This window comes from Rhinopithecus roxellana, chromosome 3, assembly GCF_007565055.1.
Source record: "Rhinopithecus roxellana isolate Shanxi Qingling chromosome 3, ASM756505v1, whole genome shotgun sequence".
In the NCBI taxonomy this organism is placed as follows: domain Eukaryota; kingdom Metazoa; phylum Chordata; class Mammalia; order Primates; family Cercopithecidae; genus Rhinopithecus; species Rhinopithecus roxellana.
In genome coordinates, this window is record NC_044551.1 from 99311680 (window position 1) to 99330434 (window position 18755).

Below are 18755 nucleotides of genomic sequence, written 5' to 3' on the forward strand. Positions count from 1 at the left end.
GAGGAACCTCTACTTACTTTTTACACTTATCAAATTGTACTAGTCCTGTTTGGCAAATTAAGAAAAATGTCATTTCTCATTAGTATAGTGGTGAGAAAAATGTCATCATTTAAACAGGAGCACTGAGTACAGAACTTACAGTGAGTGTGGAATAGAAGGCTTAAATCTGCTCTTTCATGTATATGAATCATATATATGGATCATGGATATGTATCCATATGCATATGGATCATGGTTATGGATCATGGATACATGATTGAAAAGAGTTGTATAGACATAGCTTTGTATACTGTACTGTGCTTTATGAATGATTTCCAAGGTTTTCGAGGATAATACTGGCTATCGATTTTTGGCTGTTAGGCTGAATTTTAGACTTTTACCCCAGCATAAGACAAAATTTGACTAATCTGTCGACTGTTTAACTATGTAGGCATTGCTTTTTATTAGGCAAAGCAATTTATTAAAAAAACAGCTAATAAAAAAGGTCAGCAAGGTTGCAGGACTCAAGATTGAGATACAAAAATCAATTACATTTTTATGCATTAACAATGAACAATCCAAAAATGAAATCCAGAAAACAATTCAATTAGTAGTAGCATCAAAAAGAATAAAATACTTAGGAATACATTTAACAGAAGAAGTGTAAGTCTGTTGCACGGAGCACTAAAATCATCATCAAAATAAATTAAAGATGACCTAAATAAATGAGTAGATAATCCCCTTTTCAGTTTTTGGAAGATTTAATGTTGTAAAGGTATCAATGTGGTCCACATGATCTACAGATTCAATGCAATTCCTGTAAAAATCCCAGTTTTCTGTCTTATAACAATTGACAAGTTAATCCTAAAAGTAATATGGCAATACTAAGGACCCTAAAAAGCCAAAGCAATCTTAAAAAGAAGAAAATTGAAGGACTGTCACTTCTTCTTTTTTTTTTTTTTTTTTTTTTTTTTTTGAGACGGAGTCTCGCTCTGTAGCCCGGGCTGGAGTGCAGTGGCCGGATCTCAGCTCACTGCAAGCTCCGCCTCCCGGGTTTACGCCATTCTCTTGCCTCAGCCTCCGGAGTAGCTGGGACTACAGACGCCCGCCACCTCGCCCGTCTAGATTTTTGTATTTTTTTAGTCGAGACGGGGTTTCACCGTGTTAGCCAGGATGGTCTCGATCTCCTGACCTCGTGATCCGCCCGTCTTGGCCTCCCAAAGTGCTGGGATTACAGGCTTGAGCCACCGCGCCCGGCGGACTGTCACTTCTTAGTCAAAAAATTTATGGCAAAACTATGATAATCAAGACTATGTGGCACCAGCATACGGATAGACATAAAAATCAATGGAATAGAATTGGAAGTCCAGAAATAAACTCTTGCATTTATGGTCAGTTGTGTCAAGGGTGACAAGACATTTCAATGGGGGAAAGGATGGTCTTTTTAACAAATGGTACTGACACAACCAGCTGTCTATACATATGAGTGTGAAGTCAGACCCCTACTACATCTCCTATGCAACGACAAACTCAAAATGTATCAAAGACCTTTAAAATTCTTAAAAGAAAACATAGGAATAAGTTTTCGTGACCTTGGATTAGGCGATAGTTTCTTAGAAATGACAACTAAAGCGCAAGCAACAACAATTAAAAGACAAATTAGTTTTTATCAAAATTAAAGCATTTTGTGATTCAAAGGACATCAGGAAAAAGTGAAAAGAACAACCTACAGAATGGCAGAAAATGTTTGGAAGTCATTTGATAAGGAACTTGTATGTGGAATATCTAAAGAACTCTTAAAATTTAAGAATATGAAAGACAACCCAATTAAAAATGGGCATTGGATTTGAATAGACATCTTTTTGTTTTTTCTTGAGATGGACTCTCATGCTCTGTTACCCAAGCTGGAGTGCAGTGGGGGAGATCCCGGCTCACTGCAACCTCCGCCTCCTGGGTTCAAGCAATTCTTCTGCCTCAGCCTCCCAAGTAGCTGGGACTACAGGCATGTGCCACCACACCTAATTTTTGTATTTTTAGTAGAGACAGGGTTTCTCCATATTGGCCAGGCTGGTCTCGAACTCCTGACCTCGTGATCCGCTCACCTCGGCCTCCCAAAGTGCTGGGATTACAAGCAATGAGCCACCGCACCAGGCCTAGAATAGACATCTTAAATGGCCAATTAGCACATGAAAAGATTCTCAACATCATTAGTTTCACTAGCAGATTTCATCTTCTCAGCTTTCTCCCCTTTTCCTTACTCAAGGCAGTAGTTTGTTGTTCTTGGCTAAGTAGTAGTAGTAGTAGTAGTAGTAGTAGTAGTAATAGTAGAATTATACTTTTTAAAATGTGTCTGCCTCTCTTAAGTTATAGGTGCTTTTCTTGGAGGAGTTGGTGGTTAGGAGTATAGTCAGAGAGTGCCTGATAGAGAACTGGAAGGATGTAGAAAGTATAGATCCCTCCTCTTCTGCCAAACATCACTTGCAGCCAGGCAGGAGAAGCTAATGGCAGGTGTAAAAGCTTCTGTCTCCTTCCTTCTCTTCTTAACATCTAGCATAGTGCTATGCTATAGCCAGCAAACTGTCATTAATTCAATGATTGCAGCAGAGACTAGAGATGGTGTAGCATTTGGTGGCTTTTGGTAATAACAGCCACGTCTTCATAATTAATATTCACTTGATGCTTACCTGTTTCAGAGCAATGAAAATGAGAAGATACTCTCCTGTTGTCACATATGCTCCTGATACCACAAATGAATAAAAGTTATTCACGTGGAAGCTGATTTTAAAGTGCACTTAAGGAAATTTATGATCAAAAGATCATTAATAAATGTATGTCTAAGGCCGGGCAAGAGTTCAAGACCAGCCTGGGCTAGACTGTGAAATTCCCATCCCTACTAAAATACAAAAAAATTAGCTGGGTGTGGCGGCATGCCCAGCTACTCGGGAGGCTGAGGCAAGAGAATTGCTTGAACCCAGAGGCAGAGGTTGCAGTGAGCTGAGATTGCACTACTGCACTCCAGCCTGGGCAACAGAGTGAGAGACTGTCTCAAAAATAAATAAATAAACATATGTCTAAAATTGAGGCAAACAAATCTCTCAGATCTTTATGCTGGGAGGAGTAAGGTAAGAATGGCATTTATAGGCCAGGTGTAGTGGCTCATATCTGTAATCCCAGCACTTTGGGAGGCCAGGGTGGATGATCGCTGGAAGCCAGGAGTTTGAGACCAGAGCCTGGGCAACATTGTGAAAACCCATCTCTTAAAACAAAACAAAACAAGCCAGGTGTTGTGACACGTGCTTGTTGTCTGAGCTACTTGGGAGGCTGAGGATGGAGGTTTGCTTGAACCCAGAAATTGAGGCTGCAGTGAGCTATGATAGCACCACTGTATTCCAGCCTGGGTGACTCTTAAAAAAAGAAAGAAAAAAAAAATGGTGGGATGGTTGCAGTGGCTCAAGCCTGTAATCCCAGCACTTTGGGAGGCCGAGGTGGGCAGATCACCTGAGGTCAGGAGTTCAAGACCAGCCTGGCCAACATGGCGAAACCTTGTCTCTAATAAAAATACAAAAATGAGCTGGGCGTGATGGCGCATGCTTGTCCCAGCTACTTGGGAAGCTGAGACAGGAGAATCACTTGAACTCAGGAGGCGGAGGTTTGCCGTGAGCTGAGATCACGCCACTGTACTCCAACCTGGCCACAGAGCAAGACTCAGACTGAAAGAAAAGAATAGCACTCATGGCCTGCTATATAACTTTTCTAGCATATAGGTTGGCAGTGTCTATCAAGAGTCCTAACCTAAGTAGATAATCGACAAATATATTAAACACTGGAGAAACAGCTAAATAAAATTTGGTATGTCTTCATGATGGAATGCTGTGGCAGTGATTTTTCTTTTCACGACTCTTTTTTTTTTTTTTTGAGACGGAGTCTCGCTCTGCCGCCCAGGCTGGAGTGCAGTGGCCGGATCTCAGCTCACTGCAAGTTCCGCCTCCTGGGTTTAAGCCATTCTCCTGCCTCAGCCTCCCGAGTAGCTGGGACTACAGGCGCCCGCCACGTCGCCCGGCTAGTTTTTTGTATTTTTTTAGTAGAGACGGGGTTTCACCGTGTTAGCCAGGATGGTCTCGATCTCCTGACCTCGTGATCCGCCCGTCTCGGCCTCCCAAAGTGCTGGGATTACAGGCTTGAGCCACCGCGCCCGGCCTCTTTTCACGACTCTTAATAACTTAGGGGAAAGGTGTAAGACATCAGAAAATAAAGTAAAATGAAATAATCTCAACTAAATATAAATTCACAGAGAAAAGATTGGAAGACACTATCAAATTGTAAGGAGAGTTTTATTTTTATTTTTATTTTTTTTTATTGAGACGGAGTCTTGCTCTGTCGCCCAGGCTGGAGTGCAATGGCGCGATCTCGGCTGCACTGCAAGCTCCGCCTCCCGGGTTTACGCCATTCTCCTGCCTCAGCCTCCGGAGTAGCTGGGACTACAGACGCTCGCCACCTCGCCCGGCTAATTTTTTGTATATTTAGTAGAGACGGGGTTTCACCGTGTTGGCCAGGATGGTCTCGATCTCCTGACCTTGTGATCCGCCCGTCTCGGCCTCCCAAAGTGCTGGGATTACAGGCTTGAGCCACCGCGCCCGGCCAAGGAGAGATTTTTATGGTGGCCTTATGGGCCATAGGTTTCTTTCTTTCTTTCTTTTTGATTGTAGGGGAAAGTCCACACAACATAAAATTTACTTAAAAATGGTTAAGATGGTACACGGTTCAGTAGTGTCAAGTGCATTCACATGATCATACAGCCTATCTTTAGAACTTTTTCATCTTGTAAAACTGAAACTCCATAGCCTATAAACACTAATCCCTCCTTCCCCCTACACCCAGCCCTTGGTAGCCACCCTTCTACTTCTTTCTGTTGCATTGATATGGACTACTTTCATTTGAGTGGGGTTGTAAGTATTTGTCCTTTGGTGACTACCTTATTTCACTTAACATAGTGTCTACAAGGTACAACCATGGAGTCTCACTCTGTTGCCAGGCTGGAATGCAGTGGTGCGATCTCAGCTCACTGCAACCTCCGCCTCCTGGGTTTGAGCAATTCTTCTGCCTCAGCCTCCCGAGTAGCTGGGATTACAGGCATCCGCCACCACGCCCAGCTAATTTTTGTATTTTTAGTAGAGACTAAAATCCCAAAGTGGTGGGATTACAGCCACTGCGCCCAGCCCAGCGTTGTAGCATGTAGTAGGATTTCCTTTTTAAGGCTCTATGATAAGCTAGGTGTGGTGGCTCATGCCTGTAACACTAGCACTTTGGGAGGCCAAGGTGGGAGGATCTCTTGAGCCCAGGAGTTCGAGACCAGCCTGGGCAACATGCCAAGATCCTGTCTCTGCCAAAAAAAAAAAGTACAAAAATGAGCTGGGCATGGTGGTGTATGCCTGTTGTCCCAGCTACTTAGGAGGCTGAGGTGGGGGGATTGCTTGAGCCCAGGAAGTTGAGGCTGCAGTAAGCCATGATCATGCCAGTATAGCCCAGCCTGGGCAACAGAATCAGACCCTGTCTCAAAAAAAAAAAAAAAAAAAAAAAAAAAATCAATAAAATAAAAATTTAAAAAGGCTGCATATTTCATTGTATTTATATACCACATTTACTTTACTAATTCATCAGATGATGTACATTTGGGTTGCTGCCACATTTTGGCTATTGTGAATTATGCTACTATGAATATTGGTGTACAAATATCTACAGAGTCCCTGCTTTTACTACCTTTGGTTATATACTCAGAAGTGGAATTACTCGATCATATAGTAATTAATTAATTAATTAATTCATTCATTCGTTTACTTACTTACTTAGTTGAGACTAGTCTCATTCTGTTGGCCCAGGCTGGAGTGCAGTGGTGCGATCACGGCTCACTGTTGTCTCAAATTCCTGGGCTTCACGAGTAGCTGGGACTACAGGCAGACACTACCATGCCCAGCTAATTTGTTTTAATTTTTGTAGAGACAGGGTCTTGCCATGTTGCCCAGGCTCTGTTGTTTAATTTTTGGGGGCAGTTGCCATACTGTTTTCTACAGTGGCTGTCCCATTTTACTTTATTTTTCTTGAATAATTTCAGACAAGACTGGGCACGTTCAGGGTGGTTTGGTTTGGCTGTAGACTTTCATGTATAATTTCAAACCTAAAATTATACGACCAACATAAGGAATTCCTGTAAACCCTTTAATCAGAGTCACTAATTGCTTACATTTTGCCCCACTTGATTTATCATTTTCTCTGTCTCCAGCAACATCTATGAGTGCGCGCGTGGGCACACACACACACACACACCACACTCTCTGTGGGTGCATATTATTGTTGAACTGTTTGGATTAAGTGTGTCCCCTTTATTACTAAATATTTTGGTGTATTTCCTAAGGATGTTGACATTCTCTTGTATAACCACAGTAGTTACTAAAATCAGTACATTTGATATTGATACAATAGTAATGCTACTTTATAAATTAGAAAATCTTAAGTTGAAAAATAATTGGGATAGGGTGTAATCAAGATAGGCTATATGATTGGGATAGGCTATATAAAAAATAATTGGACAGGCTATATAATTTAATAATTGGGATTAGGCTATATAGCAGTGTGCAGTAAATATGGAACTAGGCATTGATTTTTATATATAATTTTTTTTAAAGGGAGAAGTTTGTTGGAACTTGGAGGAAACAATGCCATTATTGGTAAGGCTGCCCTTTGTTTTTGTTTGTTTTCTGTTCAGTTTCCACAATCGCCATCCTGAATATATGAAACTTGTTTTGGATCTCATTTCTTCCATGTTGCATATGCCTGAGACCTAGTCCCTGTGTTTAGGAATTTTACTTGGGAGACAGGACACAAGCTTGGTTTGAAGGCAGAGGTAACTAAAAAGGAGAGGTATTCATGTTTAGAACATGTTACCTGGGATGATCTAGAACCTGTGAATGAGACTTCCATTGCCATTGTAGTGTGGCATTATTTATTGATTTTTCTTCTTCTGTTTCCTGAAAACTGGCCACATTTCTCTAGAATAACTTAAGTAACTCTTAAGTAACTTGATCATTTCTTTAGATTTCAAAAACATTATTTTGTCTTTAGCGGAATATTGAGTGCTTTTATAAAATTGGTAAAGAACATGTCCTTAAGGCATTACAAAAAAATCACTTACCTGTAGGCTTAGAGAGTACTTAATACTCTTTTTTAACTGTTTGAGTTTGTCACAAAAATGCTTAGATATTTGTAGTTGACACACATAAGGAGTATGTGTAAGATATAAGAAGTATATGGTGAAGTGTTTGTTCTGGATGAACTTTTTTTGTTGTTTTCGAGATAGAGTCTCACTCTGTCACCCAGGCTGGAGTGCAATGGTGCAATCTGCAACCTCCACCTCCCAGGTTCAAGCTATTCTCCTGCCTCAGCCTTCCGAGTAGCTGGAATTACAGGTGCATGCCACCATGCTCAGCTAATTTTTGTATTTTTAGTAGAGATGGGGTTTCACCATGTTGGCCAGGATGGTCTTGAACTCCTGACCTCAGGTGATCCACCTGCCTTGGCCTCCCAAAGTGCTGGGATTACAGGCATGAGCCATCGCACCTGACCTCTAGATGAACTTTTAAAGAGAGACTTCAGTAAAAAATATAGTTCACATTTAGTGAGCACTAGTGTCTGCCAGGTACTGTGTTCAGCTATTTTATATGCATTATTTCATTTAATCCCTACAATAATCCTATGAAGTAAATATTGCTATTAATCTAATTTGAAGGTTATATTCTGAGACTTACAATGATTGTATACCTGAAGTGACAGGAGAGCAAATGACAAATGCTAGTATTTGTATCCTGGTAGCCAGACCTCAGAGCACAGCTCTTCCTTATCTACTTACTACCATCCATTATTACCCCAGGCATTATTGCTCCATTTTACAGATGAGGAAACTGAGGCTTGAAAAGTTAAAATAGGCTGGGCGTGGTGACTCACATCTGTAATCCCAGCACTTTGGAAGGCCAAGGTGGGTAGATTACTTGATCTAGGAATTTGAGAGCAGCCTGGGCAACATGGTGAAACCCCATCTATACAAAAAATACAAAAATTACGTGGGCATGGTGGTGCACACCTATAGTCCTAGCCACTGAGAGGCTGAGGTGGGAGGATTGCTTGAGCCCAGGAGGTCAAGGCTGTAGTGCCACTACACTCCAGCCTGGGTGACAGAGTGAGACTCCATCTCAAAAAAAAAAAAAAAAAAGAACAAACAAACCCCTGAGAAATAAAAGACGAAGAGACCAGAGGGGCGAGAGCCTCAATTTACCCTTCTGTGATCTGGGCAAAGATCATAGAGCTCATAATCTTCCTTGGAAGAAGAGTGCGCCTTTCCCCCTCATGTGTATATGTGTCTTTGTGACATTAATATACTTACGTTACAACAATAGTTTTGATGTTCTTTTACTGCGCTTTATAAAAACTTTTGCCGGGCACCGTGGCTCATGCCTGTAATCCCAGCACTTTGGGAGGCCAAGGTGGTGCATCACTTGAGGTGAGGAGTTTGAAACTGGCCTGACCAACATGGTGAAACTCCATTGCTACTAAAAATACAAAAATTAGCTAAGCGTGGTGGTACATCCTTGTAATCCCAACTACTCGGGAGGCTAAGGCAGAATCTCTTGAACCCGGGAGGCGAAGGTTGCAGTGAGCCAAGATTGCGCCATTTGCACTCCAGCCTGGGCAACAAGAACAAAACTCTGTCTCAACAAACAAACAAACAAACAAACAAAAAAAACCAAAACCAAAACCAGAAAACAACATTGTTTTATACTAGCTAACAAATACCTTGTCTACCTGTTTTGGTTCACTGATGGAAGTGTTTGTGCTTTCCTAAGCCTTTGAAGATGCAGACCTCAGCTTAGTTGTTCCATCAGCTCTCTTCGCTGCTGTGGGAACTGCTGGCCAGAGGTGTACCACTGCGAGGCGACTGGTGAGTATATCTGCATAGGCCCGTGAGATTGTCTTGCTGTTAAAACACTACTTTTTAATGAGTTCTGCTGTTAGGGAGGTGTCAGCAATACTGCTAGAATGATGTGCTCTCTAGATGTGGCTGGCAAATATGTGGTGCAGTTCTCTTTCTGTGCTTATGGCAGATGTGTTAATCAATCAGGGACTTTGCCTTTTTCCCACCCCAAGCTAGTAGGGGTTCCACTACCAATTGATTGGAGTTGGACTAGGAGATGAGACCTATTTTCAGTCCTACTCCTAGAACAATATGGACGAAGTTCAATGTCAGTTAGAGAATAAAACAGGATAAAAAAATTATTAAACTATAGCTAAAAATAGAGTCTTGCTCTTTTATAAAAACATTTTAAGTAGTAAACCATGTTAAACATTTTAGGCTGGGCACAGTATCTCAAACATATAATTCTAACACTTTGGGAGGCTGAGGCAGGAGTATTGCTTGAGCCCAGTAGTTCGAGACCAGCCTGGGCAACATAGTGATTCCCTGTCTCTATAAAAAGTTAAAAAAATTTAGCAAGGCATGATGGCTCATGCTTGTAGTCCCAGCTACTTGGGAGGCTGAGGCAGAAGGATTGATTGAACCCAGGAAAGGGCTTAATGAGGCTGCAGTGAGCCATGATTTGCACCACTGTACTCCAGCCTGGGCGACAGGGCAAGACTCTGTCTCAACCAACCAATCAATAAACATTTTAATTTTTAGCCTCAAGTCTAGAATTAGATTTGACTTGAAATGATATGATTTATTGAAAAGCAAATGGCTCTGTATATGTGTGATCTCTCTATATACATATATAGCCTGCATACATATATATAGAGAGAGGACAGATTAATATGAAGTGTATATAAGGAGATGTGGTTTAGCTTCAGTGTGGGATTTAGGAAGTTTAATCTCTATACTTAGATTGAACTGGACTTCAGTTTAGTATGTGTTACAACTTTGATTTTCATGACTTTGTGGTACTAAAAGACTATACTATAAGCAAGTTTTTTGCTTTTTTAATTTATTTTTATTTTTATTTTTTTGAGTTGGAGTCTCGCTCTGTTGCCCAGGTTGGAGTGTAGTGGTGTGATCTTGCTCACTGCAACCTCCACCTCCTGGGTTCAAGCGATTCTCCTGCCTCAGCCTCCTGAGTAGCTGGGACTACAGGCATGTGCCACCCTGCCTGGCTAATTTTTGTATTTTTAGTAGAGATGAGGTTTCACCATATTGGCCAGGCTGGTCTTGAACTCCTGACCTCAGGTGATCCACCCACCTCGACCTCCCAAAGTGCTGAGATTACAGGTGGGAGCCACCATGCCCGGCCCTGAGGAAATTTTAGTTAGGTATAAAATTTGACTGCATTTGCCATTTAAAAAAAATTCTTTTTAAGCTCTGTTGGACTTGAGCCTTTGTTATTATTGTTGAGTTTTCCTTTTGTAATGAAAAAGGAATGATTCAGTTGAATTATTAAGGAATTGGCTTTGGGTTTTTGTTCTCATTCGTGATGAGTGTGAACAAATTCTTTATAAGACTGATATAATCTAAATTAATTAGAATAAGCTAAAAGATATGAAAATTATCTTTACCTTACACGTTTCTTGTTTTTTCTTTTTTTTTTTTTTGAGATGGAGTCTCTCTCCGTTGGCCAGGCTGGAGTGCAATGGTGTGATCTCAGCTCACCGCAGCCTCCACCTCCCAGGTTCAAGTGATTCTCCTACCTCAGCCTACCGAATAGTTGGGACTACAGGCACCCACCACCGTGCCTGGCTAATTTTTGTATTTTTAGCAGAGATGGGGTTTTGCCATGTTGGCCAGGCTGGTCTCAAACTCCTGACCTTGGGTGATTTGCCTGCCTTGGCCTCCCAAAGTGCTGGGATTACAGGTGTGAGCCACCGCGCCTGGCCGCTCACACTTTTCATACTTGTTTTTTCAGGTGTTTTGCACAAATGAAATAAATCTTTATTTTTACATAGCTGACATTCTCAAATAATCTGATACTATATTTGTAACATTAAAGTTCATTAAATATGTTCACCATAAACATTAAATTGCATTAAAGAGTATATTAAAGCTAAGAAAAAACCATGTATTCCAAATGATTATACCCTTCATTACATGTTAAAATATGAAATGACACGAAAGCCAAATATTTCTCTATTCAGCCAGTTTTTTTTTTTTTTTCATGTGTTTTGGAGCAAATATTTATTGATGTCCTTTATATTAGTTTTAAATATTAATAAATATTAGTCATTGTCCAAATAGATTTCCTTAGAGTTAGCAGTATATCCACATAAAAATTCCAATACTATGGACTGCTTCATGACTAGTTCTCATAATGTCAATTCATTCATCACATGGAGACTAACCCAGAGCGTAGATGGTTTGGCAAGTTCAGCTCTGCCACTTGGAGCATAGCATGGACCTCACAACTACCCAGAGAACGCAAGGGTTGTCCTCACCTAATTAAGGCCTCCTCTGGAGACCTATATGGCCTGGAGCTAAGTGTTTGTAGTTACCCAGCAGAGGTCAGTTATGACTGCTCTGTGTTCACTGGGACTTAGGGTTATAGTATGGGACAGATGTACTTGAGGCCTTCTTTAATGTATTTGTGAAGCTTAGCCAAATACATCCTTGGAAACTTGATGAAGACATGGCTTATGGACCGGGTGCAGTGACTCACACCTGTTATCCCAGCACTTTGGGAGACCGAGGTGGGTGGATCACCTGAGGTCATGAGTTCAAGAGCAGCATGGCCAAAATGGCAAAAACCCATCTCTACTAAAAATACAAAAAATTAGCTAGGTGTGGTGGTAGGTGCCTGTAATTCCAGCAACTTGGGAAGTTGAGGTATAAGAATCGCTTGAACCTGGGAGGCGGAGGTTGCAGTGAGCCGAGATCACGCCACTGTCCTCTAGCCTGGGTGACAGAGTGAGACTCTGTCTCAAAAAAAAAAAAAAAAAAAACAGGACTTATGATTTTATTCTAATATCTACCTAAAAGGAAAATTTTAACTTCATATAGTTAATATTAAGATGAGAAATTATATAATTAAAAAAATAAACATGCTTTGATTTGCTTATATTTTTAGAGATTACAGTATTTCAGTAACTATCAAGAAAATTATTCATTGTTTAAAAATGTGTACATTTATCATACTATGCCCTTGAATATCTCTTTTTTTGCTTAGTTTGTACATGAAAGTATCCACGATGAGGTTGTAAACAGACTTAAAAAGGCCTATGCACAGATCCGAGTTGGGAACCCATGGGACTGTGAGTATGTCCTTCTGTTTTCAAAGCGATCCCTTTTTGAGAGTTGTTGTTAACAAGTGTTTCTGGTCTGAGGTTTGGAGTTTCTTTCCCTTTCCTGAGAGGCCTGAAGGCACCTGAAGCAGGTTATTAGGATTTGGGGTATCGTGTCTGCTCCTAGGTGTCGACCCTTGGTGCTTGCTGTGGGCTAGTGGGTGAGACTGGGAGAGGTTGTTTAGGTGGAATGAGATTTAGTGCGCTTCTCTCTCATTACTATTACCCTTGCCCAAGCCGACACCAACCTTCTTGTGGAAGGCTGCAAGAATCCCCTAACTGACCTTTCTGCATCCATTGCTACAGAGTGATTTTTAAAATGCAATCAGATAATTCACTCTCCTGCTTAAAATACTCCTCAGTAACTTCTCATTGCTTTTAGATTTTTTTCCTTTCTTTTTTTTTTTTGAGACACAGTTTCACTCTGTTGCCCAGGCTGGAGTGCAGAGGCTTGATCTCGGCTCGCTGCAACCTCCGCCTTCTGGGTTCAAGCAATTCTCATGCCTCAGCCTCCCAAATAGCTGGGATTACAGGTGCATTCCACCACGCCTGACTGATTTTCGTAATTTTTAGTAGAGACAGCATTTTGCCATGTTGACCAGGCTGGTCTCAAACTCCTGACCTCAAGCAATCTGCCTGCCTCAGCCTCCCAAAGTGCTAGGATTACAGGTGTGAGCCATTGCACCAGGCCTGCTTTTAGATTAAAACCTAGAGTCCTTTTGATTTCTTCTTTTTTCAGGCTCCTGATCCTTCCTGGTCTGCTCTCTGCTTCCTGCCCTGCTTGCCTTCTCACCAACCTTTCTGTGTCCATTTTCCCTCTTGCTCCCAGAGGTCCACCTTCTCCAACATCCTTTCAGTGTTCCAGGCATGCCAGGCTCTGTCCTGCTGTGCTGTCTGCTGGAAACATTCTTCACCCAGAGTGGGGATGGCTCTGCTCACATGCCTCCTCCTCATAGAGGCCTACGTACATCTTCCTTCTTCCTCTGTCGCTGGGTCACTGTCAGTACTCTAGTCTCCAGCAGCCATAACATAGGAAAGCATCATTCTCTTCCCCCTTGAATTACACACCAACTGCTGAGACTGTGATGTTTCCTTAGAGAATGGTCACACTATAATGAGTAAACTGACCCTATATTTTGAGTGCAGTACTTTGGGTAATTCTTTAAGCTAGAGGTTGGCAAACAGACTTGGCCCTGCCTGGTTCTGTAAAAAAAAGTTTCTTGGCACATAGACATACCCATTCATTTGCATGTCATTTGTGGCTGCTTTTGGACTACAATTATAGAGTTGAGTATTGGGATGGAGATCATGTATGTCCTCCAAAGCATTTACTACAAAGCATATACAAAATATTTACCATCTGGTTCTTTATGGAAAAAGGATGCTGACTTATGTTCTCAATTGAGAGCATATAGGAAGGGATTGGTCTGTTCATTGAGAAAGCTGTTCTAATAATAAAATGATGCCATAAAGGGCAAAATGATGAGCCAGGCTTCCTCTTCTCTCTCCAGCTAATGTTCTCTATGGGCCACTCCACACCAAGCAGTCGGTGAGCATGTTTCTTGGAGCAGTGGAAGAAGCAAAGAAGGAAGGTGGCACAGTGGTCTACGGGGGCAAGGTAAGGGATGCTCTGAGATCAGTTGTGATGGCTTTTTAACCTTTTCCTTGAGACACAAGCAGGGCTCTGGGCATATTGGGAAAGTGACCCCATTTGACATCCTCTTCTCCCGTCTTTGTTCATATATTATTATAAAACAAGGATATACATGTTTTTGTTTATTTGTCTGTTTTTGAGACAGAGTCTCACTCTGTCGCCCAGGATGGAGTGCAGTGGCACCATCCTGGCCTCAAGTGATCCACCCACCTTGGCCTCCCAAGGTGCTGGGATTACAGGCATGAGCCACCACACTTGGCTCTGTTTGCTTTTGTGACAGGGTCTTGCTCTGCCGCCTAGGCTGGAGTGCAGTGGTGCGCCATCTCAGCTCACTGCAACCTCTGCTTCCTGGGCTAAAGCAATCATCCCACCTCAGGCTCCTGAGTCTCGCTCTGTTGCCCAGACTGGAGTGCAGTGGCGTGATCTTAGCTCACTGCATCCTCCACCTCCCAGGTTCAAGTGATTTTCCTGTCTCAGCCTCCCAAGTAGCTGGGATTACAGGCACCTGTTACCATGCCCAGCTAATTTTTGTATTTTTAGTAGAGAAGGGGTTTCACCATATTGGCCAGGCTGGTCTAGAACGCCTGACTTTGTGATCCACCCGCCTTGGCCTCCCAAAGTGCTGGGATTACAGGTGTGAGTCACTGTGCCTGGCCAGAAATACATGTTTTAAAGAATGACAACAGTGCTTGCTCTGGCAGTACATATACTAAAATTGGAATGATACAGAGAAGATTAGCATGGCCTATGCACAAGGATGATATGCAAATTCGTGAAGCATTCCATATTAAAAAAAAAAAGACAACAGAAAATGCATGGCACATTTCTGGAAGGACATATAAGAAACTGAGTCATGGTTGCTTTTGAATTGGGCCCCTAAATATTTGTATGGAAAGGAGAATTCCTTTTCATAGTACAGTAGGAGACTTTGTATTCAGAGCAGTTACAATCTATTTGTTATTTTTAAAAGTCAGTTAAGGCACAGAACAAAAAAATACATATCGTAAGCATTAAAAAAGAAATTAACATAGATTGCAGTGGCTCATACCTGCAATCTCAGCACTTTGGGAGGCTGTGGTGGGAAGACTGCTTGAGGCCAGGAGTTCAAGACCCACCTTGACAACATAGTGAGACCCTGTCTCTAAAAAAAAATTAGCTGAGTATGGTGGCATGCACGTGTAGTGCTAGCTACTTGGGAGGCTGAGGTGGGAGCATTGCTTGAGCCCACAAGTTTGAGGCTGCAGTGAATGTGATGACATCACTGCACTGCAGCCTGGGCAACAAAGCAAGACCAAATCAAAAACAAAAAAACAAACTAAAAAAAAAAAAAAAACAAATCAAAAACAAAACCCCCCCTAAATAAAAAGATTTGTTTGTGGCTGGGCATGTTGACTCATTCCTGTAATCCCAGCACTCTGGGAGACTGAGGCAGGTAGATCACTTGAGGTCAGGAGTTCAAGACCAGCCTGGCCAAAATGGTGAAACCTAGTCTCTACTAAAAATACAAAAAAAATTTAGCTGGGCATGCTGGTATGTGCCTGTAGTCCCAGTTACTTGGGAGGCTGAGGTGGGAGGATAGCTTGAACCCGGGAGACAGAGGTTGCAGTGAGCCAAGATCAAGCCATTGCACTCCAGGCTGAGTGAAAATAACTGCTTCCAACAGTGTTTGTTCAACATAACTTGGTTGTGTCACATGGCATGGCTCTCCATCCCTTCTGACTCTTTATTTCCATTTTTCTCTGACCAACTAAGTTAGAACCAATGTCAGGAAGAGAGAATTTTCTTTCATCATTGGAATTTATTTTGGAGAAATAATTCACCTATAAATGATGCTAATTGTTTTCTTTATAAGTGTAGGCAAAGATTGCATCCTCTGACCCCAAATCCTAGACAACAAAATGCTTTCATTCTTTTTATTTCATTTCTCTGCATTAGGTTATGGATCGCCCTGGAAATTATGTAGAACCGACAATTGTGATAGGTCTTGCCCACGATGCGTCCATTGCACACACAGAGACTTTTGCCCCAATTCTGTATGTCTTTAAATTCAAGGTAAAAGTGCCTCCTGTTCGCTAGTCTAATGTTGAAATAAATGATAAGAGGAAAATTATGGTGGATTAAATTTCACTTGATGAGCCTGTAAGAGGGTTTTAGAAAGTAATCTGAATAGTAGATATGTGAAGGTTCAGGATAAAATATGAGATAAACACTTCAAAACTTTATAGCATGCCGAGCTAGCTGCCAGGGAAACCAGATTGGGTAATGCACTAGTGTTGGAGTTTATGGAGTATGTAGTCATCATTTCTTGTGTCATCTTAATTCTGGGCTGTGTAGGCCATAGAGTCACCTTCTCCTGAACCGTGGTACTGGATGGTTTGACAGACTGAGTGCTATGAACATGTCAGCAGACAAAATGAGATGTGGAGGTAATCTAAAGTTGGCTGGGCACGGTGGCTCATGCCTGTAATCCCAGCACTTTGGGAGGGTGAGGCAGGCGGATCACCTGAAGTCAGGAGTTCCCAGCTGGCCAATGTGGTGAAACCCCATCTCTACTAAACAATAAAAAAGCCAGGCACGGTGACGGGCGCCTCTAATCTGTAATGCCAGCTACCTAAGAGACTGAGGCAGGAGAATCACTTAAACCCAGGAGGCTGAGATAGCAGTGAGCTGAGATCGCACCATTGCACTCCAGCCTGGGCAACAGAGCGAGACTCCGTCTCAAAAAGAAAAAAAAAAAAAAAAGACCTATAGTTATAAACTCCATGAGAGGACAGGCTGCGGAGTTTTGTTTTGTTTTCCCTGCTCTCATATCTTGATCTCAAACTGGAGAGGTTTTAGTAGGTGAGGAAGCTGGGGACAATGGCTCATGCTTGTAATCTCAGTGCTTTAAGAGAATCACTTGAGGCCAGGTGTTCAAGACCAGCCTACGCAACACCGGGAGACCTTGTCTCTACAAAAAATTAAAAAATTAGCCAGGTGTGGTATGTACCTGTAATCCTAGCTACTCGGGAGGCTGAGGTGGGAAGAGATCCTGTCTCTAAAACAAATAAACAAAACCCAAAAAAACCGACACAGGTGAATAAATTAGAAGATCTCATTCCCTAGCTTGAGACAGGCCCTAGCCTTGCCAGTCAATATTTAGGATTAATTTTGAGACTGCAGAGAGATTGAATCAAGATTTGAATGTACCATTATTAACAGTTAAAGAATAGTGAGAATTGCATCTCGTTGCAATTATATGATTGCATTTCTTTATTTCTTGCTTTAAATTGCCTATCGTTTCACATATGGGGATTAGATAATATAATTTTGTGTTTTGTAATGTGTTTGTGTACATTATGAGGCTGTGTGAGCTCTTGAGCAAATTAGCCTCTCTTGGCCTCAGTTGCCCAATCTGTAAATTGGGAGGTAGTAGGAAACCTATGTTATAGAATGAGGATTAAATAACTAAATGCATGTTAAGTGCTTAGAATCAGTGTGTTACACACATAAGAGCTCAATAGATACTATTATATGTAGTAGCTTGAATGAAAGGAAGAATGTGTTAATATTTGTTTCTCAAATTATAATTAGGGGAAAAAATCCCAAAAAGTTTTACTTATTATTAATGATCCGAATTATAAGAGAAACAGTTAGTAAACTTGACTCTTTGGTTTCCTTTTTTTTGTATACTAAAATAATTATATGGATGCATATCAGGAAATGAGTTTTATGTCAGTGAACTTTTGACCTGAACACTGTAACATCTAACAGCTTCCAATGTCTCTCCTTTTAGAATGAAGAGGAGGTCTTTGCATGGAATAATGAAGTAAAACAGGGACTTTCAAGTAGCATCTTTACCAAAGATCTGGGCAGAATCTTCCGCTGGCTTGGGTACAACTTTCTCTATTTTGAAAATTTATATAAGTCTGATTTATGTGGTGAGTGGACTTAAGCCATTGTAGTTGAAAATCAATTTTTCAGTATTGAAAGCCTTTGAGCTTTGGTTTAGATTTTTTATTTATTTTTGTTTGTTTTTAATTTCCTGTTCATTGCTCTCACCATGCCTCCCTTTTTACACAGACCTAAAGGATCAGACTGTGGCATTGTAAATGTCAACATTCCAACAAGTGGGGCTGAGATTGGAGGTGCCTTTGGTACGTAGAGAATCATTTCTCCTTTTCCACGTTGGGCAGCAAAGAAAAACCATTAGTAGCTTTTAGAAAAGGTTGACCAAGAGACTGAAACACTCCTTATATTCTGAAATAACCTAATATGATCTAACAGGCCTGAAAAAGCTTACATTCTGTATTCAAAGTTATCGCATAGAGTCCTACGTCATCTCCTCAGAGGCAGCATCAGGTTAGAGGAGAGGCCCTTAACCTGAAATGTATGAACCCCTGAAATGGTGGTATTTGTTTTCTGGGGAGAAGTTTGCAGACCCAAAAAAGCTTAAGAATCCCTATTTTACATGAAATAGTCTGGTTTTTATTTGCAAAGTAGGCATATAAATGTTAAACATACTCTTTTTCACTAGATAGAATACTAAGTTGTTTCTTTTCACTGGGCTCTGCTCCTGTTTCCTCTTAATAAGTCATGCATTATTAATGATGAAACTGGGTAGTAGTTTTTCCTAAAAAACTCTCCCTAACCATTGTATATTCAGTATTATTTATTAAATATGATCCAAAGTAAAATAAATTGCTTGTTTTTTTTTTAAATATAGAAGCAAAACAAACATTCATTAATACTTGTAAAAGTTTATATCATTAGTAGCATTCTTTTATATTTTTAGACCAAATACTACAATTACTATTTGATGCACGGACTTTGACAAAAG

General features: G+C 41.1%; 1 protein-coding gene and 1 non-coding gene across 3 annotated transcripts in view; both read left to right on the top strand.

Annotated features, from left to right (window-relative positions):
* Window positions 1-18755, top strand: part of ALDH7A1 (aldehyde dehydrogenase 7 family member A1) — a 54460-nt gene that overhangs the window by 29557 nt on the left and 6148 nt on the right. The window contains exons 10-16 of one of the 2 annotated variants that reach the window (XM_010382450.2): window positions 6660-6701; window positions 8871-8965; window positions 12168-12252; window positions 13794-13900; window positions 15872-15988; window positions 17712-17809; window positions 17999-18072. In XM_010382450.2, coding sequence (XP_010380752.2) covers window positions 6660-6701; window positions 8871-8965; window positions 12168-12252; window positions 13794-13900; window positions 15872-15988; window positions 17712-17809; window positions 17999-18072 — 618 coding nt within the window. The remainder of the gene's footprint in view (window positions 1-6659; window positions 6702-8870; window positions 8966-12167; window positions 12253-13793; window positions 13901-15871; window positions 15989-17711; window positions 17810-17998; window positions 18073-18755) is intronic. The other variant, XM_030927742.1, reaches the window with a different exon arrangement.
* On the top strand, window positions 14622-14728 carry LOC115896596. Its single transcript, XR_004056515.1, has one exon. It is a non-coding gene; the product is annotated as a U6 spliceosomal RNA (small nuclear RNA).